Source organism: Myxocyprinus asiaticus, chromosome 6, assembly GCF_019703515.2.
Source record: "Myxocyprinus asiaticus isolate MX2 ecotype Aquarium Trade chromosome 6, UBuf_Myxa_2, whole genome shotgun sequence".
NCBI lineage: Eukaryota > Metazoa > Chordata > Actinopteri > Cypriniformes > Catostomidae > Myxocyprinus > Myxocyprinus asiaticus.
The window spans coordinates 55,289,880-55,315,544 of NC_059349.1; the positions used below are offsets into that span (position 1 = coordinate 55,289,880).

Below are 25,665 nucleotides of genomic sequence, written 5' to 3' on the forward strand. Positions count from 1 at the left end.
TTGAGAATAAATATATTCATACAAAAGCTGAAAAATGTTGCTTTCAGTGGCTTTATATGGAGTTAGGATGAAAATAAGGTGCATTTCAAACTGTTCTGAGACCAGTGCAGACAGACAGCACACTGGAGGTTAAGTCGTTCACTAAATAGGGAGCAAGGGAGCATCCTATAGCTCTCTATGCAGTTAAGTGCATTCACTCCTAAAATCTGATCAAAAGTTCAGTTTCAGGCTGCAGATGATGTTTGGATCACTCAACATGTTTGACAGACATGTGACAATGATAATCAGTACATAGATTCAGAATTTATAATGTATCATTTTATTTTAACATGGTTGACAGTGATTGGATGATGCTGGACATTACTTTAAATCAGAATTAATTATGCTATTTTCTGATGTAATATCTGTAAAGCCAAAAATGTTTTGTTGTTGTTCTGTTGTAATTAAGCTCTGCAGTAAAGATGTGCAGACGTTAGTGAATTTATTTAGCCAGCAGACAGGGTGTTGTCATCGTGTGGCAGGTATTGCGATGGTTCTTATTGGACTTTGGTGCTTTCTAGAAGCACAACTAGCAGATATAGATTCATTTAAATGCAAGATTCTTCTCACCACTTTTGTTTTGATTTTCAGGTGTCAACCAGTCGAGTATGTTTGACTCCCTGCTGGTAAACGGTGAAATAATGCATTAGCATTTAATTCCAAGGACAAAAGGAGCGGCAGCTACTAAAACATGCCCTAGTATGCCCGCACACACGCCACCCACAAAATTGAGTTTAGACACATGTGCAAAGGTGCGATCTACTGTTTACGGCTAAATAATTGCATCAGGACGTGCTAGAGAATGAACACCCCCCACCTGGCAACCTTTTCTTGGTCCACCGTCAGAATTCATTAAATCAATCAATAACTGCTGTTACTGATAACACCAAAACTGACAAACATGAGTAACGCAAGCGAGTGCTCACTTGCTCTAATGGCCTGTTGGGTAGAATATTAATTAACTAGATCTGAACACGAGAAAACACCGTTTACCACAAGCTTGAAAACCTTTTACTTTAGTTCTCAGAAGAGTTTCTGATAAGGGTCGTTGAAATAAGGTTATTTGAGGTGATTAAAATGAGAAATCTTATACACTGCCTGGCTAAAATAAAAAGATGCATACTCTAATATTTCGCTGGACCGCCTTTAGCTTTGATTACGCAGTGCATTCGTCATGGCATAGTTTCGACATCCTTATGCAACGTCACAACATTTATTTCCATCCAGAGTTGCATTAATGTTTGGCCAAGATCTTGTATTGATGACGGGAGAGTCGAACCACTCCGGTCAGGACTCTGTGGTGAAAATGATTCCTCATGCTCCCTGAATCACTCTTTCACAATTTGAGCCCGATGAATCTTGGCATTGTCGTCCTGGAATATGCCTGTGTCGTCAGGGAAGAAAATATCCATTGATGGGATAACCTGGTCATTCAGTACATTCAGGAAGTCAGCTGACTTCATTTTATTGCCGCATAACGTTGTTGAGCCTCGACCTGACCAACTGAAGCAACCCCAGATCATAACGCTGCCTGCAGAGGCTTGTACAGTGGGCAATATGCATGATGGGTGCATCATGCGCTTCCCTTCTTACCCTGACGTGCCCATCGCTTTAGAATAGGGTAAATCTGGACTCATCAGACCACATTACCTTTTTCCATTGCTCCACAGTCCAATCTTTATGCTCACAAGCAAACTGAATTTGTTTAGCCTCACTAACAAGTGGCCTTCTTGAGTCCACACAGCTGTTTATTCCCAATCCTGTAAGTTCTCGTCACATTGTGCGTGTGGAAATGCTCTTACTTTCACTATTAAACATAGCCGTGAGTTCTACTGTTGATTTTTTACCATGTGACTTCAAGTGTACCATGTGATTTTTTTTCCGACCACATTTCTTCCGTGAAGCTGACGGTTCACCACTATCCTTCCAGGTTTTAATAATGCGTTGGACAGTTCTTAACCCAATTCCAGTGATTTCAGCAATCTCCTTAGTTGTTTTCTTTGCTTGATTCAGGCCAGTAATTTGCCCCTTCTGAAACACAGTAACATCTTTTCCATGACCACAGGATACGTCTTCCGACAGCCACACACTGCATGAGTTAGGGTTAAAAGAATTATTGCCAGTTGAAACATATTAATCACTGCAATAATGATCCAATCATAGGCTCTTAAATATCTGCTTATTTAAATCCAAACAATGACTTTTTTTGGGCTAGGCAGTGTAAAATTCTCGTTTAAAACACGTCTCAAATTTGTAGAAATGTAATCTTTGTGTGCATGTTGGTTTCATTTACTGTATACATTTATAGTATTTTCTACCATCAAATTGCTTCAATGACTAAGAAAATGTCAAGTGGCGTAACTATCAAGTAAAAGGTATTTAAATACTTTCCTCGCATCTTGTGTACAAAACTTAATGCTTAGTTTAGTTTTCAAACATAGTTTTCAAACATAGTTTTCAAAGTAGAAAAATATTTGTACAAATATCATGAATTGTCACAAAAATAAACAAAAATTTTCAGGGTTACACCACATGACCTGAACAAAATGTGCTTTTTCATAAAAATGCCAACATTTCTGAGGGTTTCAAGATTTATTTAGCATGCTAACCAACATATTTGTAAGGCTGTTTGATCATAGTGCTATCCGTAGGGCCACATTAGCTTAGCATGCTAATCGTTTAGCATGCTAACCAACATATTTGTAAGGCTGTTTGATCATAGTGCTATCCGTAGGGCCACATTAGCTTAGCATGCTAATCGTTTAGCATGCTAACCAACATATTTGTAAGGCTGTTTGATCATAGTGCTATCCATAAGCAATATTAGCTTAGCATGCTAATCGGTTAGCATGCTAACCAACATTTTTGTAAGGCTGTTTGATCACAGTGCTATCCATAGGCAACATTAGCTTAGCATGCTAATCGGTTAGCATGCTAACCAACATATTTGTAAGGCTATTTGATCACAGTGCTATCCATAGGCAACATTAGCTTAGCATCCTAATCGGTTAACATGCTAACCAACATATTTGTAAGGCTGTTTGATCATAGTGCTATCCGTAGGGCCACATTAGCTTAGCATGCTAATCGGTTAGCATGCTAACCAACATATTTGTAAGGCTGTTTGATCACAGTGCTATCCATAAGCAATATTAGCTTAGCATGCTAATCGGTTAGCATGTTAACCAACATTTTTATAAGGCTGTTTGATCACAGTGCTATCCATAGGCAACATTAGCTTAGTATGCTAATCGGTTAGCATGCTAACCAACATATTTGTAAGGCTGTTTGATCGCAGTGCTATCCACAGGCAACATTAGTTTAACATGCTAATCAGCTAGCATGCTAATCGGTAAAATATATCATGACCAGTCTATTCTTTCTTTCTGCTGTGTTTGATATCAGCCATATCGACTCTTTTTCATTTTGAATATTTGTTTTATTCAAAACTTGTTGACTCTTAGCTTGGTATGTTTCTAAAGCAACTGTAAAATCTGTTGCAGTGTGGTCCAGCAGTATGGTGCGCTATACCAGTGTGCTGTGTAGATCAAAAGGTTGCTGGTGTGAGACCAGCTTGGGATGACTGGAAAAACTTGAGTAATTGCAAAATGCCTCATGACCTGTTTGTTCTTTCTTTCTGCTATGTTTGATATCAGCCATATCTGCTCTCCATCCTTTTTTTTTCCATTTTCATTTTTTTATTTTCTCCCCTTTTCTGCCCAATTCCCAATGCGCTCTAAGTCCTCGTGGTGGCGTAGTGACTTGCCTCAATCCGGGTGGCGGAGGACGAATCTCAGTTGCCTCCGCATCTGAGACCATCAATCCGCGCATTTTATCACATGGGTTGTTGAGCGTGTTACTGCGGAGATGTAGTGCACATGGAGGCTTCACGCTATTATCCGCGGCATCCACGCACAACTCACCATGCACCCCACCGAGAGCGAGATCCACATTATAGCAACCACGAGGAGGTTACCCCATGTGACTCTACCCTCCCTAGCAACCGGGCCAATTTGGTTGCTTAGGAGACCTGGCTGGAGTCACTCGAACTCGCAACTCCTGTGGTGGTAGTCAGTGTCTTTACTCGCTGAGCTACCCAGGCCACAGCACTCCACCCTTTTGAATACTTTTAAAATTTAAAACATGCTGACTCTCATCTTGGTATATCTCTTCAGCACCTGCAAAACCTGTGGCTATATGGTCCAGCAGTAAGATGCACCATACCTGTGTGCTTTGGAGATCGAAAGGTTGGCGATTCGAGACCAGCTTGGGGCAACTTGAAAAATGTTGAGTATTTGCAAAATGCATCATGACTGGTTTGCTCTTTCTTTCTGTTGTGTTTCATATCAGCCATATTGGCTCTCCACCATTTTAAATACATTTTTTATTCAAAACCTGCTGACTCTCTGCTTGGTATGTCTCTTAAGCACCTGTATCACTTTTTTGGTGACTTGTGAAGTAGTGTGGGGTTGCTTTGTATGTCATATTCATGCAATGTGGTGTGCTTACTATGGTGTAATGCTTGCCGTATTAGACATTTTTGAATTCTGTTTACTGAATGATTGCTGGGCTTTTCCCCAAGCAAATTTTATTTTCCCATTTGTTGTAAAGTTACATGAATATAAAGTTGATCATGGTAACAGCTGTGCTCGGCTGTGATTCCTCTGTGTTTGGTATGTTCTGGTGTAAACCCACAAGCCCTTATTTCTCATGAAGCAAAACTTTTGAGATTACGTTTCACATTTTTAGCACTTTACAGAAATGGAGTAAGCGTTCATCTCCTCTGCGCCACTGCATGTCATTAACACTGTGTGTATGAACCTGTTATGACACGGAACGTTTGTCATTACACGATAATTAAAAGTGATGCTGGAGCACTTTGCATTCACTATCAAAGTTTATATTTGTTTGCTTACATTTTCATGGTTATCTCAAATAACCGCGGACAGACAATTATTTAATTACTGCGACAGACCTTCTTTGAACTCAGAAGATGAAAACATGTTAATCACAGAAGAGGTGTATTTAAGTAGGGTCATACAACGTCAAGTCAACCAGATGATTTACTGGTGAAAGGTAAACATACATTATGATGAAAGACAAAATATAATATGGCTAGGATTGATATTTACTGAGTAATCCATTATTTTGTTCAATTTCGAGTTGGGTCAAAATGTGCATTATCACCTTTAATTTTGGAGCAAAACTACAGGTCAAATAAGTAACCTTAGAAAGGTGTCAGTGTCATGATTCTATTTTTACAGAGAGATAAGTAGATCTATTATTAAAACCAATTGACTTTAGTATCTCTTTTTGCATTATATGCCAATGGTGCAAGTCCAAAAATGGGAAAAACACTTTTTTTGTGTTATTTTTCCAAAGTTGGAGTGCCTATAACTCCAGAAGTATTAAATATATTTTAATATCCTTGTAGATTGTGTTTCTGAACAAACTTTCCTTCATTTTAAGGCCATATATGCTTGAATCTTATTTGTGATTTTTCTTTCCTACAGTAGGATAACTGGCAGTAAGAACAATAATGTCTGTCATTGTGAATGTAGGTTAACATGGAAGACTGATTTAGCGCTTGTCACTTTGTCGGGTCAGATTAGGACTTGGTGTTATGCTTGTTTTCCAATTCTCATTTGTTTGACCCATCTGAAAAGGACAAAGCGAAATGCTTCCAACCACCTCAAGAGCGAAAGCCAGCTGTTGCAAAAGCCACGGATCTTGTTTGCCATGGTAATGCAAGTTTCGACACTTTTCAGTACGGTTCCCCATCGGCCCTCCAAACAGGAACATTAGCGTCTACTCTCTGTTTGTGTGTCCTACATGAGCATCTGTTGTGTGTTTGTCATAGATTGAAGTCGCCCGCGCAAATCCACACCCTTGAGGATCAGATTAATGCGTGTTTCCAGAAACAAACATACATTTGTGAAGTGCAAACACACATGATCAATCGGCTGACATTAAGTCAGTGTTTGCTAACACACGCTGTTGCACACAAACGCGCTGTCATGCGGCGAGGGCCCCACGCCGACTCTCATATAGGGCCTTTGAAAAGATATGAAAGATTAGTGATGTGATCTATTCAGGAGAGAGAGACAGTATATCAGACGTGCCTCCACGGATGCACCTTGTTTGAGGTTGACGGTGGCGGTTTGATTTGCATTTGTCTTTTTGATGTATGACTGCACATATTAAGGAGCGAGATAACCTGCTCGCCATCCCTAGTGCCTCGTCATTCAGCGCGAGAGGTGTGGCGTGAAGAATCATGATCATACTCTGAGTTTCCCCGAGATGAATCGTTCTGAGAGTTATCCACCCACACGGCTCACTTAAACTGTAAACACAGGCGCTAACGCTAAGATCACATTTCAAACAATATCTTCAGCATAAAATGAAAACAGACGCTGATGGAATACATCTGGAAATATTGTTGAATATCAGCTCATTTTGTTGTTGTGTGAACTCTTGGGGGGAGATCTTTGCCGTTTGGTTTCAGGTCTCTGTTAGCGGCAGTTCTGTTGTCACCTCCAGTGTCTCTGACGGCACGAGGAGAATACAACATCATACAGCTCTCGTTCTCTCATGTCGCCACTTTGCTCATTTCGGAGCACATTAAATACAGCCTGAATCCTGTATATCATCAGATAACAGTCACTGCATGAATATGAAAGAAGACAACGGTGTATATCTGTCATCAGTGAACGCTGTGGTTTAAAACAGTAGCCACATATACATCATACAGTAACAGTTTGAGAACTAAATCAGAGATTAACACTCAAGGTCGTGTTATATTGCAAATATAGTCACGGCTAAAGGGTGTTGTGAGGTATGTCACAATGTTGCTTTCATAAAATGGTTACTATTGTACATGATAGTTCTAATCGACACGAATTTTCATTTTCATTAAAATGTTTTTTGTTTTTTTTCATTATGGAAATATTTATTAAGTGTCATTCCTCCACTAGAAGATCTGACATGTGAATTGTGGTTTATAGTTAGTCTTTATGGGTGCTTTGCAGTAGAGCTGCTCGATTTGGACAAAAAGTCATATTGCGATATGATAAACTAAAAACTACACTCAAAAAAATATTTTGGCCAATTTTTTAAGATTTACGCATTTCAGTTTCATAACAAAATTACATTAAATTGAAATGCGTGTGTGTGTGTATGTGTATATATATATATATATATATATATATATATATATATATATATATATATAATATAGTCACTGAGTCACTACGCCACCACGAGGACTTAGAGCGCATTGGGAATTGGGCATTCCAAATTGGGGAGAAAAAAAAAAAGAAAAAAGAAAATCAATTTGTCTATGGGATAAATGAATGGGATTTTTACATCTGGAACCAGACTGTTGCGCTCTATTGAGTATTTAACATGAGTGGACGCTGCTGTAACCAATCAGCATTTAGAACCACAACACACATTTTAAATGAAGACACATTATAGACTTTCATTCGCTAATGATAACAACTACAGACTAACTCAAACCCAAAACTTATCCCTAAATGAAAACAAACAGTATTTACTAAATTTATGATTTTTTTGCAATTCAGGACGTCCCCAAATGTTACCAATGTGAGGTTTTGTCTGAAGATAATATTGTGACTAAACTATAGCTAACTATGTAAACACACACACTGAGAGGCAGGAGCCATGCATTAAGCGTGTTGATAAATCAGGTCTGGCATGTAAAAGCTGAGTTTTCTTTTTTTACTGTTTATGCAAGCATTTTTGTGTGCTGGGATGGTGTGTGTATGTGTGTTCAATGGGGGTGTTTGGTTGTTGATGTGTGTAGCTGCTCTTATGTGGATTTACAATGAGTTTGAGAGCGCGCTCTAATGTGCCGCATACTGAAATATTCATCTATTTCACCATTATTTTCCATTTACTCTGGAGTGCACAGAAGTTTTGGCCTTGGTGTCAGGTCATTCAGAATGCACTCAGGAGACGAAATTAATCTCACCTCACGATTCATAAGTGACTGGGCTACAAATGTGGTGGTAATCGTTTCCGTGCACCTGTTTGGTTCTGTTTACCACGTCGTTACAGTCTTGTACATTCATTTCACTCGAACTTTAGTTTTGCAAGAATCCATCAACAAGGCCCAGTTACTGCCTGATGTTTGGGTTTGTTTTCAGGATGCAGATTTTACTCTAGTCCTACATTTCCAGTGAAAGCTGTTTAAGAGCCGAATGGCCATTTAGTGGCTCACAACATTTAATTTCACTGTGAAACACATTTTAAACATTACATTGTATGTTGCAGATTAAGAAGATTCAAAGTATTTGACGTCAACAACAAAAGATATGTGAAGCGTTTTCTCTTCCCTGGTAACCTCGCGAGACCCCGCGTCCACATGCGTGGACATTATGTTTTGGCTTCGCTATAAGCAACGCATAATTTCATTTCATTTAAACCGACTGATCTCAGTTCAGGAGACTCTGTGCTGTCATTAAAGGGTTAAACTTTCAATGCATGGAGTCATGTGACAAAACAACATGGCGCTGATCACAGCGGAGTTTGTCTTTGGGAGAAACACCAACAAAACTACATCTGGTAAGAAACCTCATTAAGTTTTTACATTTAAACCCATTTGAGTCAAAAGATTAGAGTCTCTAGTTTCATCCGATATGTCATTTAAAAAATTTGAGCAATTTATCGTGAAACGCCACGCTGTTAAACACAATGTCCACTTATGTGGACTATAGGCTCATTTTCAGTTCTTCTATATTTACTGTGTATTATCACATTGAGAATAAATGGGTCAATTCTTGTTGCTTTCAGAGGCTTTATATGGAGTTAGGATGAAAATAAGGTGCATTTCAAACTGTTCTGAGACCAGTGCAGACAGACAGCACACTGGAGGTTAAGTCATTCACTAAATAGGGAGCAAGGGAGCATCCTATAGCTCTCTATGCAGTTAAGTGCATTCACTCCTAAAATCTGATCAAAAGTTCAGTTTCAGGCTGCAGATGATGTTTGGATCACTCAACATGTTTGACAGACATGTGACAATGATAATCAGTACATAGATTCAGAATTTATAATGTATCATTTTATTTTAACATGGTTGACAGTGATTGGATGATGCTGGACATTACTTTGTATCAGAATTAATTATGCTAATTTCTGATGTAATGTCTGTAACATCTCAAAAACATGAATAATCAACACTCCTGCAAACATAATAAACAATTTGATTTAAAAAATCAGACTTTCTATAACTTAGTGTTATTTAAAATTTCACAACTTAGTCCCGCTGTCCACATATGTGACATGCATTTTAGGAAAACTATTTGCTCTACATTTAAAACAAATATATATACATATATTTTATTTATTGCATGCTTCTTAGGGGCTACTAGTTACAAATCAAAAAGGGAAATGGAAAATGCTAACAGCAGTTAAGCAGGGGTCTCAGGAGGGTAAAAATGTATGCTATCCTAACTATACATAATTATATGGTAAGTTGCATTTTTTTTTTTTTTTTTTTTTGCATTTAGCATTGTTCCCCCTGCTGTCTGTGACCCAATCAGACTTGAGACCCACTACTATAAGAGACATTTTAATAAGCTTATAAATACACCCACATCACCTTTCCATTATGTCTTATGTTGTTCCATCTCTTTAGAGCAGACATTAAAAACACACCATCTCTCAGCAGTCGCATGGAGACAATGCTGTTGGCAGCGCAGTGGCGTGCGGCCGCGTGTCCCGCGAGGAGAATTAGGATGAATGAGGACTAACGCTAGATGATTTGAGGGGGAAGTCTGGTCGCACGGCGCTGCAAAATGAATCAAATTTATGCTCGATGGCATGCCAGCGTTTAACGATGATAGACTTTGGACACTTCATTTCTGTCATTGTGAAATTGGCACACGGCGTGGCTAATGACTGTAATATATGTTGTGCCGTGCGTACGCTTCGAATCCCTCTCCATCTCTGTTTAAGCGCTCCTGTTGTTTGGCATATCACATTAGGCCTAGGAAAAACGCAGGCGGATTAAAGAGGAGCGGATGTAATAGATGTGTTTGCTCGCTTCCTGGATGAGGTGATGAAAAACATTGTGTCAATTTAAATATCTGTCTTTTTGCTGCAGGTGATTGTGACTTCGAGAAACCTTTTTCATCGTGCGGATACACTCAAGGGCGCGACGATGACCTTGACTGGGAGCAATTTGACACCAGTGAAAAGCCTTCATTAGATCCGTGGATGCCTCCTGGTAAGAGACACTTTTACTTTCAGAAACTTTACTGACAAATTAACTCTATTTAATGTTATGAATGTGGCTTTACATTTGGTGCAAGTCTTTTTTGGGGTTATTCGTTTTGTTTTGATGAAGGCCAAGGTGGCGACGGGTCTCAAACGTGACTCAAAGCCACATATTAAAGGCAGCTCTAAGTCAGTTTTTCAGTTTTATACTTTATGTAGAAGGGACTTTTATTTACAGCAGGGTTAGTTGAATTCATAGGACCAAAGACAAAGATATATGGTGGGCCCCAGTCCCTATACACTTAGCAATGAAAAGACACATTTATTGGGGCTCCCTCGCCCATGACAACATTCCCAATTGTACCCTCCCAATGACAAACCTTACTTACAGTGGGGGGGGGGTTTTAACTAGTGCAATAATCCACCTAGAGTTATCTGAGGTCAAGTGTTTCTCTCAAGGGCACGATGGTGCTATTTTACTCTGGACCAAAAATAATTTTTAATCAGTTTTTTTGGTCTTGTTTTCCAGTAAAACGATCTATAAATAAACGTACTTGCAACGCATAATTGCATAAGAATTTTTACAAAATTTCAAACAGATTTTTGTACAAAAATATTTTTTTAAATAAATATATATTACATTTTTGCATGCTGAGTGACTCCAGCCAGGTCTCCTAAGCAACCAAATTGGCCCGGTTGCTAGGGAGGGTGGAGTCACATGGGGTAACCTCCTCGTGGTCGCTATAATGTGGTTCTCGCTCTCGGTGGGGCGCGTGGTGAGTTGTACGTGGATGCCGCGGAGAATAGCGTGAAGCCTCCACACGTGCTACGTCTCTGCGGTAACATGCTCAACAAGCCACGTGATAAGATGCGTGGATTGACGGTCTCAGACGCAGGGTCAGAGCTAGGAGTTTTTCACAGGGGTGGCAGTGACAGTGACACCCGGGACAGAGAGGTGCAGCGACCTTGGTGTGTGCACATGTTAAGACTCCTGTGTTATGCGGTTGTACAGAGACACCTCTAAAAACTTAATTGTGCCCAAGACAAAAAATGACCAAAGCGGCAGTTGCGAGTGGGGTGGCCAATGGGGTGGCCAGGCTTCGGTCCATGGTGGCCACGGCCACCCCTGGCCACCCACTAGCTCCACCACTGCTCAGACATGGAGGCAACTGAGATTCGTCCTCCGCCACCCGGATTGAGGCGAATCACTGTGCCACCACGAGGACTTAGAACGCATTGGAAATTGGGCATTCCAAAATTGGGGAGAAAAAAATAAAATAAATAAATAAATATATATATATATATATATATATATATATATATATATATATATATATATATATATATATATATATATATATATATATATATATATATATATATATATATATATATATATATATATATATATATATATATATATATTAAAATTAATATAATATATAATAATTATATAATTAATTAAATAAATTGAACATGTGTGTGTGTGTGTGTATGTATGTATGTATATATATATATATATATATATATATATATATATATATTAAAATTAATATAATATATAATAATTATATAATTAATTAAATAAATTGAACGTGTGTGTGTATGTGTGTGTATATATATATATATATATATATATATATATATATATATATATATATATTGTATATATTCTATTTTATAAATACAAATATATATTTTTTATATTTTATTAAACTTGTTTTTAATATATATAAAAAAATATTTTTGCAGTGTACAAAGCACCGCTTCAGGTGTTTGAACCTGCAACCTTTCAGTAACCACTAAACCACATGACTCCAGTCACTGAGCATGTTTACATCATGCACGACAATATATTGATTACTCAGACAATGAGACATGAGACTTGAATTCGTCAGTAATTCACCATTATTTTAGGGTAAGGTTTTTTACATGGTTGAATTGCAGAGATATGAGGCTTTCAGTGTGGCTCCGTGCAATAATTGTTCAATTTTACCCATTTTCAGTGGTCGAAAACCAAATGTGGGTCACATGGTATGAAGCTAGTTTTTCTTGTCCAACACAACAAACATCTGAAGTACAAATAATGTTGAAACTAGAAATGTACCTTTATTTATTCCCTTAAAAACGCCAAAATATTGATTTTGAAAATGAAAATTCCAAAATACACTAATATTTATTCTATGAAATTTGCACGAAATTTGGCATATTTCATCTGGAGAGTCTTCTGACAAAAAGCTCAAATAAATACAAATAAAAATTGTTCGGCAGTCAATCATCAAGAGGGTGATTATGGGCCACACCCAAAAACATATTCCCTCATATTTTATTTTTAATTCTTGTAATTGTTTTTGTCATCAACATCTCTAGATGATACCAAACTAAGAAACTAAGAATAGTTGGCGTCACTGTTGCAGTCTATTAGACAATAAAACCATCAAAATAACCCTACAGTACTCAATACACTGATAACGTTCCACCAGTAACCCGCCTGTTGTTGCACATGTTACGGTAAAAGACCATAGATGTGACTAGCATTCAATAACGATGCACTGACTCCATTGTGCTGCTAATGGAAGGGAAGACAAAAGCTCGGGAATGAATTTTGATATCAAAACACCCAAATCTATTTTAATTAAAGCATTTTTTCCCCTCAGCACTGGCATCTTAGAAGTCATTAGAATGCTTTTCCCGTAGTTTGTGTGTGTCTCTCTCTTTAATGTTGCATTGATTGTGTTTGATTTGATTTGAGACGAGGCCTGCGCTCTCGTGAGGGACTGACGGCTCCTCAGGAATTACACTAATGGAGAAGATCCTTTTTTCTGTGTCATGACAAAGAAAGCATTCCAAATAAATGGAGATTGTTTCCTCTTAAATCACACACACACACACTCCCACACACACACTGTTGCACAGATAGATTACATCCCGTCTCACACTAAAGTGACAGAGGAGCATTCATTGCAAGACCGCTGCTAATGTCAAACAGACAATCTTTCTGTGTGTGTTTGTGTGTCGATGAAATTGAACGCTTCCTTTTTTGTGTGTTTGTCTGTGTTATTAAGGCTGGGCAGTATATCAGATATTCATGATATATTTGTTAGTGATTTAAAATGATGCAACTTTGTGATTATCGCTGTGATTTTTAATGCATTTTTTATTTGGCCTTTAAGTTTTGCGATTGTTCACTATTATGAGTGTTTAAGGGGCGTTCACACATTCATTTTCAGCAAGAGTTGGGGATTTCTGGTGACATGAGTGACAGTGTGGAATATTCATTTTAACCTAAAATCTGTTGATTAGAAAAGTCAGTATTTATTGTGTGAAAATTGTCTATTAACTTTTCCATTAAGGAGCAATATTTTTTCCTTTATAAGTAAAAAAAAAAAACAATATTGTCATCTTTGTCATCTTTTTATGTCAAATACTTCAATTTAATCAGTTAATTCAATTTTTAATAATTACACAATTGCGTGATTTCTGCACTGCACATTTTTCTAATATTTTGACTTTATTATTATAGCCTACAAAACGAATATAATGCACTGACATGCAGTGAGGAGGAGATGACATCATTTCTCCAGATTTGGAATGAGGAGCAATAAAATAAAAGATAAAAAACTTAGCAACTCCTTCATGCCAATTGAATAAAACAAGGCAAAAATAAACATTTCACAATTAACATCAGTCAGAAATGGTAAAAGTTCTGTTCTGTATAAGTATTACTGTATTATTAATAAAAACAGTTTTATTTAAAACTAGGGTTATTAAAGCTGAAGTATGTAACATGTTCAGTGATAAAATTATAGGTTGACTGATATATCGCTTTATCAATTAATCTGTGCCGATAGTTGCAGATAGTTTTATTTTTATTTTTTATTATTCTTCCATGTTCCTCTGAAAATTTGTTTTATTTTAATTGAATCGAGGGAATGCAAAGAAAAATGCGATTTGTGAATAATAATAATAATAATAATATAGGCTATAAAAAGCTTAATTTGGTCAATATTTGTTTTGTTTTTTCTCCCATTTTTCTCGCCAATTTGGAATGCCCAATTCCCAATGTGCTCCAAGTCCTCGTGGTGGCGTAGTGACTCGCCTTAATCTCAGTTGCCTCCGTGTCTGAGACCGTCAATCCGCGCATCTTATCATGTGGCTTGTTGAGCGCGTTACCGTGGAGACGTAGCGCATGTGGAGGATTCACGCTATTCTCCGCGGCATCCATGCACAACTCGCCACGCGCCCCACCGAGAGCGAACCAGATTATAGTGACCACAAGGAGGTTACCCCATGTGACTCTACCCTCCCTAGCAACCGGGCCAGTTTGGTTGCTTAGGAGACCTGGCTGGAGTCACTCAGCATGCCCTGGATTCAAACTCGCGACTCCAGGTGTGGTAGTCAGCGTCAATACTCGCTGAGATACCCAGGCCCCTAATTTGGTCAATATTAAATATAGAACATTGTAACGGAGCCAAGTCTCCGTCATTTCAAAATAAAAGTCCCTGGGGTGTTTCAGGCTTGTTTAGTGTTAAAAGTCCCACGTTATGCACAAAATATATATTTTTTCTGATTATTATTATTGGGATTTTGGTTGAAAAATAAAGTTCATCTGGGATTTTATTAATTTTCGACTCTGTCCATGCTGACTAAGAGAATATTGTAACATTAAATGAATCTGTTTGAAAAACTGTCGACCGATTAATCAGTTATCGGTCTTTCCCACCACCTAACCTATCGGAATTGGCAAAATCCACTATCGGTCGACCTCTAGTTAACATCTAATATCCTACACTCGGCGTGGCCCAGCACCGGGCCAGCAGGGGGTGCTGAGCGCGAACAAAAGTATATATATATATATATATATATATATATATATATATATATATATAGGTATTACTCAACAACCGCTTGCTTGATCTGCACAAATTAGGTGTCGTTTTAAAGCGTAGACTCTTATCTTTCCTATGATCTATAGCTGATCTGACCAATTCTCAAATATTGCTTTTAAATTCATTTTTAGGGTTATAAGCTCTTACTTTTGGGTATGTAATTTAAGCATGAAATACTTAAAAATGCCTTCAGGGTGTAAGGGGTTAAAATACTTATTTTATTCCAGCTTAATATGCAGAGACAATGATAAGTAAGCCATTAATAGGTTTATTTCCTCAAAAACTGTAAACACTGTGTCTCTGTGGTGCTATACAATTCCTGTTTGTTTTGAGTGACCCGCTTAGACCCGCCCAAACAACACTGACTCAACCAATGGCGTGAGTTGGGGGCGGGACTATCTGACTGTTTGAACAACAGCAGAATATGGCATATTCAGAAATCTGTTTTGAAATGTTTATTTCATTTTTGCAATTCTGTTCACTAGTGGCACTAGTGTCGCAGAAATGACATACTTCCGCTTTAAGTACATTTTTGCATTTAGTTACATTATATTTTGTGTTTTCACAGACCTGATTAACTAAACGCAGTATTTAACATTCATCCCTCTCGCACTTTTGGCCTCCAGCAGGTGAGGCTTTTCAGACAGACCGGCAGCACCTTATTGACAATAATGAACTGATGTGGGGTGATAGAAGCGGAGTGCCCATCTGTGTGGGTCGATGGTACGATGATCCACCATCATGTATACTTATGTGTCTTGTAATTAAATTTGAGCATTGTCTGCTTATCTCTTCACGTGAATATATTTGTCACGTACACGTCCTGCGAGAGATTCTAGCGGTGGAGAAATGACCTGCCAGCACGCTGTGTTTACTTCCTCCAGTGAATTAATATGTGTCGGCGGGTGCCGCACGGGCCGTCCAGTCGTCGCTCTGACCTGCAAGTGACACCGACTGCTCAACCCCGTCTAACATCTGTAGGGGGACAGCCGTCGCAGGAAACCTCATTTGCATGAGAATGTGATTGTGTGTCGACCCTCAGGGTGAGCTGGCGCAGGGCGCGAGATCACTGCCCCGTGGAGTTGTGGGTAATTAGTGGCTCTCTGCTCCTTGAAGAACTTCAGTGTCACTGCAGACTGTATTCTGGCCTTCAGGAGTGACACACACACATGAGATCTGATGAGGAAACACACAACACACTCTGTCTCTCTGAATGAAAGGTGTAAAGTGAAACTCGCCTCTCTGTGAGCACTGAGTGGCTCTGAGTGGAGCAGTGGTGGCTCAGTGGTTAAGGCTCTGGGTTACTGATCAGAAGATTGGGGGTTCAAGCCCCAGTACTGCCAAGATGCCACTGTTGGGCCCTTGACCCAATCTGCTCCAGGGGCGCGGTATCATGGCTGACCCTGCACTCTGACCACAGCTTAGCTGGGATATGTGAAAAAAAAAAAAAAAAATTTCACTGTATATGTGCAAACATATAATGTGTGATAAATAAATAAAATTATTATTATTAATTATTATTAAATGGTCTCAATCAGTTTCACTGTAATAGTCAACAAGAATCATATCTAACAACATATGCATATGCATGCACAGACACACACACACACACACACACACACACACACAAACACACAAAAACACACACATACACACAAACACACACACCGAGAGGAACCAAGAGTCTTATTCAGAACCGATTCCATTTAGAATGACCACCACACACAGAGCAACCAGTGCAGTCCGATTCCTGAACAAATGACTCTTATGAGTTGGTTCTATTGAATCTACAGCACAAAACACAAAGCATAATCAGTGCAGTCTGATTCCTGAACGAATGACTCTTATGAGTCGGTTCTTTTGAATCTACAGCACAAAACACAAAGCATAATCAGTGCATCTGATTCCTGAACGAATGACTCTTATGAGTCGGTTCTTTTGAATCTACAGCACAAAACACAAAGCATAATCAGTGCAGTCTGATTCCTGAATGAATGACTCTTATGAGTCGGTTCTTTTGAATCTACAGCACAAAACACAAAGCATAATCAGTGCATCTGATTCCTGAACGAATGACTCTTATGAGTCGGTTCTTTTGAATCTACAGCACAAAACACAAAGCATAATCAGTGCAGTCTGATTCCTGAACAAATGACTCTTATGAGTCGGTTCTTTTGAATCTACAGCACAAAACACAAAGCATAATCAGTGCATCTGATTCCTGAACGAATGACTCTTATGAGTCGGTTCTTTTGAATCTACAGCACAAAACACAAAGCATAATCAGTGCAGTCTGATTCCTGAATGAATGACTCTTATGAGTCGGTTCTTTTGAATCTATAGCACAAAACACAGTACAATCAGTGCAGTCCGATTCCTGAACGAATGACTCTTATGAGTCGGTTCTATTGAATCTACAGCACAAAACACAAAGCATAATCAGTGCAGTCCGATTCCTGAAAGAATGATTCTTATGAGTCGGTTCTTTTGAATCTACAGCACAAAACACAAAGCATAATCAGTGCAGTCTGATTCTTGAACGAATGACTCTTATGAGTCGGTTCTTTTGAATCTACAGCACAAAACACAAAGCATAATCAGTGTAGTCTGATTCCCGACTGAATGACTCTTATGAGTCGGTTATTTTGAGTCTGCCTCATAAAACATACAACACTACCTCCAAACGAAGGACTTTTATCAGCCAGCCTTATTACTGAATCAATATCCTCCTGAACCGCAAATGATTCATTTCACCATGTCCAACTCGTGAGACTTAAATCAGAGTAATTTCTGACTGGTTGTTCATATGACCAAAATGTAGAAGATACACATTATGAGTTTAGTGGTCCAATCAGAGTAAAAGATATAAAGGTAAGAAATATTTATGCTCGTCAAAACAGCTATTGATAATGCATACCATGAATGCTATTGATGTTTCTGAGTGCACATTCACAGCTGTATTGATCCAGTAATCTCACATGTTTGTCCTCTGGAGTTTCAGAAGAGATCTCAATGTCTCAAACTGTGCTACTTTCTCAGGCAGCGTTTTCAACTTTTCGTGCACTTTGACAGTCATTGAGTGTGTCATATTATCTGACCGTTGACTGTTCACACCCGTTCTCTTTGCATACCGATGTTGTGTTCTACTCTAAATGCATACGGTTATCTTCATCTGCTCCATTTACAAACCAAATGTGATTTCATCTCTTGCAGAAACATTCAGAAACATTTCACACGGCTTAAGAAATCCAGAATATTTGTCTCTGAAGATCAAAAAGCAGTGAAATTCTTGCTATTTTTCCTAATGAAGTCGCGCCTGTAATGTTATTTGTTTTTATGGCCTCATTAACTGAATTAACTGTTGTGCATACAGTAATACGGCTTTTCATCCCCCCTGCGGTTAGAAAACATCACTGCCGCAGGTCGCTCGGAGAGACAGGAAGTGATGCGTTTATTCTATCATAAAGCGGCATCAAGGACGCCAGGAATTAAATCACAACTTCAATCAAATCAGCCGTAGATGAGCTGTCCCGCTGGAAACGGCCATTACCATCATGCCACAACACGCTAATTGCATTTGCACCATTCGTAACTGTGTGTGTGAAGTCAAACGTGAGATTGTGCTGTCCGCTACACTGAGGAAAAGTCATGAGGGACAGAAAACACCCGGTTATGAGATTATAGGGCAACAAGGGTGTTTAAAGCGCTTTGCGATTGCAATTATTCTCCCATCAATATATCGTATTTTCCAGAAATAAAGTTGCACCTAGTCAAAATCGCATTGTTGAGAAAAATAAACACACAAGTCACATCAGTGTATCAGGATCTACTCACTGTCAAAGACTGGCATCGTATCATGTAGCATTTGGCATTGTTTTATGCTGCCATCATGTGCTATTGGAATTATTCTATAGCGATTTTATCCATGTTTTTGGAAATGTACCATTAAAATATGGTATTACCATGGTAAATGTCCAAAAAACATGGTATTACTATGGTGCATGTCCATAAAATATGGTATTACCATGGTAAATGTCCAAAAAACATGGTATTACTATGGTGCATGTCCGTAAAATATGGTATTACCATGGTAAATGTCCAAAAAACATGGTATTACTATGGTGCATGTCCGTAAAATATGGTATTACCATGGTAAATGTCCAAAAAACATGGTATTACTATGGTGCATGTCCGTAAAATATGGTATTACCATGGTAAATGTCCAAAAAACATGGTATTACTATGGTGCATGTCCGTAAAATATGGTATTACCATGGTAAATGTCCAAAAAACATGGTATTACTATGGTAAATATCCAAAAACATAGTATTACTATGGTGCATGTCCATAAAATATGGTATTACCATGGTAAATGTCCAAAAAACATGGTATTACTATGGTGCATGTCCATAAAATATGGTATTACCATGGTAAATGTCCAAAAAACATGGTATTACTATGGTAAATATCCAAAAACATAGTATTACTATGGTGCATGTCCATAAAATATGGTATTACCATGGTAAATGTCCAAAAAACATGGTATTACTATGATACATGTCCATAAAATATGGTATTACCATGGTAAATGTCCAAAAAACATGGTATTACTATGGTAAATGTCCAAAAAACACAATATTACTATGGTAAATGTCCATAAAATATGATATTACCATGGTAAATGTCCAAAAAATACAGTATTACCATGGTAAATGTCCAAAAAACATGGTATTACTATGGTGCATGTCCAAAAAATACAGTATTACCATGGTAAATGTCCATAAAATATGGTATTACTATGGTGCATATCCATAAAATACGGTATTACCATGGTAAATGTCCATAAAATATGGTATTACTATGGTGCATGTCCATAAAATATGGTATTACCATGGTAAATGTCCAAAAAACATGGTATTACTATGGTGCATGTCCATAAAATATGGTATTACCATGGTAATTGTCCATAAAATATGGTATTACCGTGGTAAATGTCCATAAAATACAGTATTACCATGGTAAATGTCCAAAAAAAAACACGGTATTACTATGGTGCATGTCCATAAAATACGGTATTACCATGGTAAATGTCCAAAAAACATGGTATTACTATGGTGCATGTCCATAAAATACGGTATTACCATGGTAAATGTCCAAAAAACATGGTATTACTATGGTGCATGTCCGTAAAATATGGTATTACCATGGTAAATGTCCAAAAAACATGGTATTACTATGGTGCATGTCCGTAAAATATGGTATTACCATGGTAAATGTCCAAAAAACATGGTATTACTATGGTGCATGTCCGTAAAATATGGTATTACCATGGTAAATGTCCAAAAAACATGGTATTACTATGGTGCATGTCCGTAAAATATGGTATTACCATGGTAAATGTCCAAAAAACATGGTATTACTATGGTGCATGTCCGTAAAATATGGTATTACCATGGTAAATGTCCAAAAAACATGGTATTACTATGGTAAATATCCAAAAACATAGTATTACTATGGTGCATGTCCATAAAATATGGTATTACCATGGTAAATGTCCAAAAAACATGGTATTACTATGGTGCATGTCCATAAAATATGGTATTACCATGGTAAATGTCCAAAAAACATGGTATTACTATGGTAAATATCCAAAAACATAGTATTACTATGGTGCATGTCCATAAAATATGGTATTACCATGGTAAATGTCCAAAAAACATGGTATTACTATGATACATGTCCATAAAATATGGTATTACCATGGTAAATGTCCAAAAAACATGGTATTACTATGGTAAATGTCCAAAAAACACAATATTACTATGGTAAATGTCCATAAAATATGATATTACCATGGTAAATGTCCAAAAAATACAGTATTACCATGGTAAATGTCCAAAAAACATGGTATTACTATGGTGCATGTCCAAAAAATACAGTATTACCATGGTAAATGTCCATAAAATATGGTATTACTATGGTGCATATCCATAAAATACGGTATTACCATGGTAAATGTCCATAAAATATGGTATTACTATGGTGCATGTCCATAAAATATGGTATTACCATGGTAAATGTCCAAAAAACATGGTATTACTATGGTGCATGTCCATAAAATATGGTATTACCATGGTAATTGTCCATAAAATATGGTATTACCGTGGTAAATGTCCATAAAATACAGTATTACCATGGTAAATGTCCAAAAAAAAAACACGGTATTACTATGGTGCATGTCCATAAAATACGGTATTACCATGGTAAATGTCCAAAAAACATGGTATTACTATGGTGCATGTCCATAAAATACGGTATTACCATGGTAAATGTCCAAAAAACATGGTATTACTATGGTGCATGTCCATAAAATACGGTATTACCATGGTAAATGTCCAAAAAACATGGTATTACTATGGTGCATGTCCATAAAATATGGTATTACCATGGTAAATGTCCAAAAAACATGGTATTACTATGGTGCATGTCCAAAAAATACAGTATTACTATGGTAAATGTCCATAAAATATGGTATTACTATGGTGCATGTCCATAAAATACGGTATTACCATGGTAAATGTCCAAAAAACATGGTATTACTATGGTGCATGTCCATAAAATACAGTATTACCATGGTAAATGATCATGGTGCATGTCCATAAAATATGGTATTACTATGGTGCATGTCCATAAAATACAATATTACCATGGTAAATGTCCAAAAACACAGTATTACTATGGTGCATGTCCATAAAATACGGTATTACCATGGTAAATGTCCATAAAATGCGGCATTACCATGGTAAATGTCCATAAAATATGGTATTACCATGGTAAATGTCCATAAAATACAATATTACCATGGTAAATGTCCATAAAATATGGTATTACGATGGTGCATGTCCATAAAATTCGGTATTACCATGGTAAATGTCCAAAAAACATGGTATTACTATCGTGCATGTCCATAAAATACAGTATTACCATGGTAAATGTCCATAAAATACAGTATTACCATGGTAAATGTCCATAAAATATGGTATTACGATGGTGCATGTCCATAAAATTCGGTATTACCATGGTAAATGTCCAAAAAACATGGTATTACTATCGTGCATGTCCATAAAATACGGTATTACCATGGTAAATGTCCATAAAATATGGTATTACCATGGTAAATGTCCATAAAATATGGCATTACCATGGTAAATGTCCAAAAAACATGGTATTACTATCGTGCATGTCCATAAAATACAGTATTACCATGGTAAATGTCCATAAAATATGGTATTACTATGGTGCATGTCCATAAAATATGGTATTACCATGGTAAATGTCCAAAAACACAGTATTACTATGGTGCATGTCCATAAAATACGGTATTACCATGGTAAATGTCCATAAAACATGGTATTACTATGGTGCATGTCCATAAAATATGGTATTACCATGGTAAATGTCCAAAAACACAGTATTACTATGGTGCATGTCCATAAAATACGGTATTACCATGGTAAATGTCCATAAAATGCGGTATTACCATGGTAAATGTCCATAAAATATGGTATTACTATGGTAAATGTCCATAAAATACAATATTACCATGGTAAATGTCCAAAAAACATGGTATTACTATCGTGCATGTCCATAAAATACAGTATTACCATGGTAAATGTCCATAAAATATGGTATTACCATGGTAAATGTCCATAAAATGCGGTATTACCATGGTAAATGTCCATAAAATACAATATTACCATGGTAAATGTCCATAAAATATGGTATTACGATGGTGCATGTCCATAAAATACGGTATTACCATGGTAAATGTCCATAAAACATGGTATTACTATGGTGCATGTCCATAAAATATGGTATTACCATGGTAAATGTCCAAAAACACGGTATTACTATGGTGCATGTCCATAAAATACAGTATTACCATGCTAAATGTCCATAAAATACAGTATTACCATGGTAAATGTCCAAAAAACACGGTATTACTATGGTGCATGTCCATAAAATACGGTATTACCATGGTAAATGTCCAAAAACACAGTATTACTATGGTGCATGTCCATAAAATACGGTATTACCATGGTAAATGTCCATAAAATATGGTATTACCATGGTAAATGTCCATAAAATACAGTATTACCATGGTAAATGTCCATAAAATACAATATTACCATGGTAAATGTCCATAAAATATGGTATTACCATGGTAAATGTCCATAAAATACAGTATTACCATGGTAAATGTCCATAAAATACAATATTACCATGGTAAATGTCCATAAAATATGGTATTACGATGGTGCATGTCCATAAAATTCGGTATTACCATGGTAAATGTCCAAAAAACATGGTATTACTATCGTGCATGTCCATAAAATACAGTATTACCATGGTAAATGTCCATAAAATACAGTATTACCATGGTAAATGTCCAAAAAACACGGTATTACTATGGTGCATGTCCATAAAATACGGTATTACCATGGTAAATGTCCAAAAAACATGGTATTACTATGGTGCATGTCCATAAAATACAGTATTACCATGGTAAATGTCCAAAAAACGTGGTATTACTATGGTGCATGTCCGTAAAATATGGTATTACCATGGTAAATGTAAAAAAAAAACACGGTATTACTATGGTGCATGTCCATAAAATACGGTATAATCATGGTAAATGTCCAAAAAACACAGAGGACGTCAGGTTCATTCACGCATAAATGTTAGGGAACTCTTATTTTGACATCGTAATACATGCTAGCCAAGTGGGTGATGATGATTTATCAAATAGAAATAGAAATATACAATAAGCATCAAATAGTTCCTGATATACATACATAAATATACATTATCTCAGTTTCACAGTTGTAATTGCAACTTGAGGGGACATTCATATCCAACTACGGAGTAGGAAACTCGGACTTCCGATAATTCCAATAGCATATGAAGGCAGCATTAATTGGCAGCATTTGCTTTAAGTAATCGTGTGCCACAGTTTATGATATTCGGTTTATGTTTCATAAAAACGTGACAAATATTTGATTCCTTTTGTAAAACACAAAAGGAGGTCTTACTCATGAATGGAATATCACACACACGTTGAATGGGCTACTTTTATGGTATCTTAATGACAATATTTAAAAAAATATATATTATTATATATTCTTTTTCATTTTGTTCGATATCTATATTTATCATGATGTACATTTCATACCATTAATGGGGAAGGAAATGCACTATCGAACTTTTGAAATCCAAACCACTTCCATATCACCGAATTTGTGTGACCTCTTTTTGTCACAATTTCATCTCAATCTTCAGCAGACGTTTGACTCTCCTCGTGGTCATTAATTTTTACGTTTCCGACAATGTCCCGACGCGTGTCAGCTGCGTAACCCGTACATGATTTAACTGCTGTAGTCTAAAAGTCATTACATCCACTGAAAGTTTTTGTTGCCTGTTTCAAAACAATAGCAGACATGACCACGCTATCGATTATTATTTAGTTTAATTGCATTCTTTGGACATGTACATGGTAATATCATACTTTTAAATATTTACCATGGTAATACCATATTTTGTGGACATGTGCCATGGTAATACCATAGGAGTGGTGGTGGCGTAGTGGGCTAAAGCATAGAACTGGTAAGCAGAAGTTTGCCGGTTTGATTTATAGGGAAATATGTGTAAAAAAAAAAAAAGTGAATGCAGTAGGGACACAGATATGAGCAACACGCACATTAGTCGCTTAATTACAGGACCTGCACTAAAATAAAAATACAAATTTTCACCTTAAAAAATGTGTGTAGACATGTAAAATCCATCAATGTGATGCTGAAAATTGTATACATCTATTACATAATTTAAATATTGATCACAAAGACAGTAATAATACCCATTGTGTTACGTGCTCTCACAACAGACTGAGAAAACAAGCGTGCACTTTAAGAAACTTCATGGCTTTTCTGCGTCATTATTCATAATTGCACGTGAGCAAAATAAGTTCATTATTGTTCTTTTCCTCCCCCATTATGATATAAGCCTGTTAGTCTATGCATATTAGGAAATATTAGTGACATGGCCAGAAATCTCAAAGTGGGTAGACATCTATTCTGTGCCTACCGACTGATTTTATTGTTAATATTATGAAGCACACCCCTTTCCACAGCTGTTACGAGTCAGTATTCGCTCATTTACACAGCTTAATACATAGCTGCATAATTACTGGTACAAAACCAATAATTAGTTAAAAAAGGAAGTTTATTATTAGTTATACCTATATGGCAGTTGAACAATATAAAAGATCAGATGCAATAAAAAATTCTTACATTATTACATTAGACACTTTTTAGACCTCCTGCTGTGAGCAGGTGTATCTACTTCCCTGAAGATCGTCTCTTTAATTTATCTGACGAACTCTGTCCTTTGGTTGATGTTTTGTACTTCATGGAGCAGCTGTAATAGTGCATAATGATTA

The 25,665-nt window shown here is 37.0% G+C and overlaps 2 protein-coding genes across 4 annotated transcripts in view; one reads left to right on the plus strand and one right to left on the minus strand.

Annotated features, from left to right (window-relative positions):
* LOC127443011 (receptor-type tyrosine-protein phosphatase mu-like) overlaps positions 1 to 25,665 on the plus strand; it is a 384,365-nt gene that overhangs the window by 90,791 nt on the left and 267,909 nt on the right. For all 3 annotated transcript variants that reach the window (XM_051701475.1, XM_051701476.1, XM_051701477.1), the window contains exon 2: positions 10,169 to 10,291. In XM_051701475.1, coding sequence (XP_051557435.1) covers positions 10,169 to 10,291 — 123 coding nt within the window. The remainder of the gene's footprint in view (positions 1 to 10,168; positions 10,292 to 25,665) is intronic.
* LOC127443052 (yjeF N-terminal domain-containing 3-like) overlaps positions 1 to 25,665 on the minus strand; it is a 479,510-nt gene that overhangs the window by 6,368 nt on the left and 447,477 nt on the right. The window lies entirely within an intron of this gene.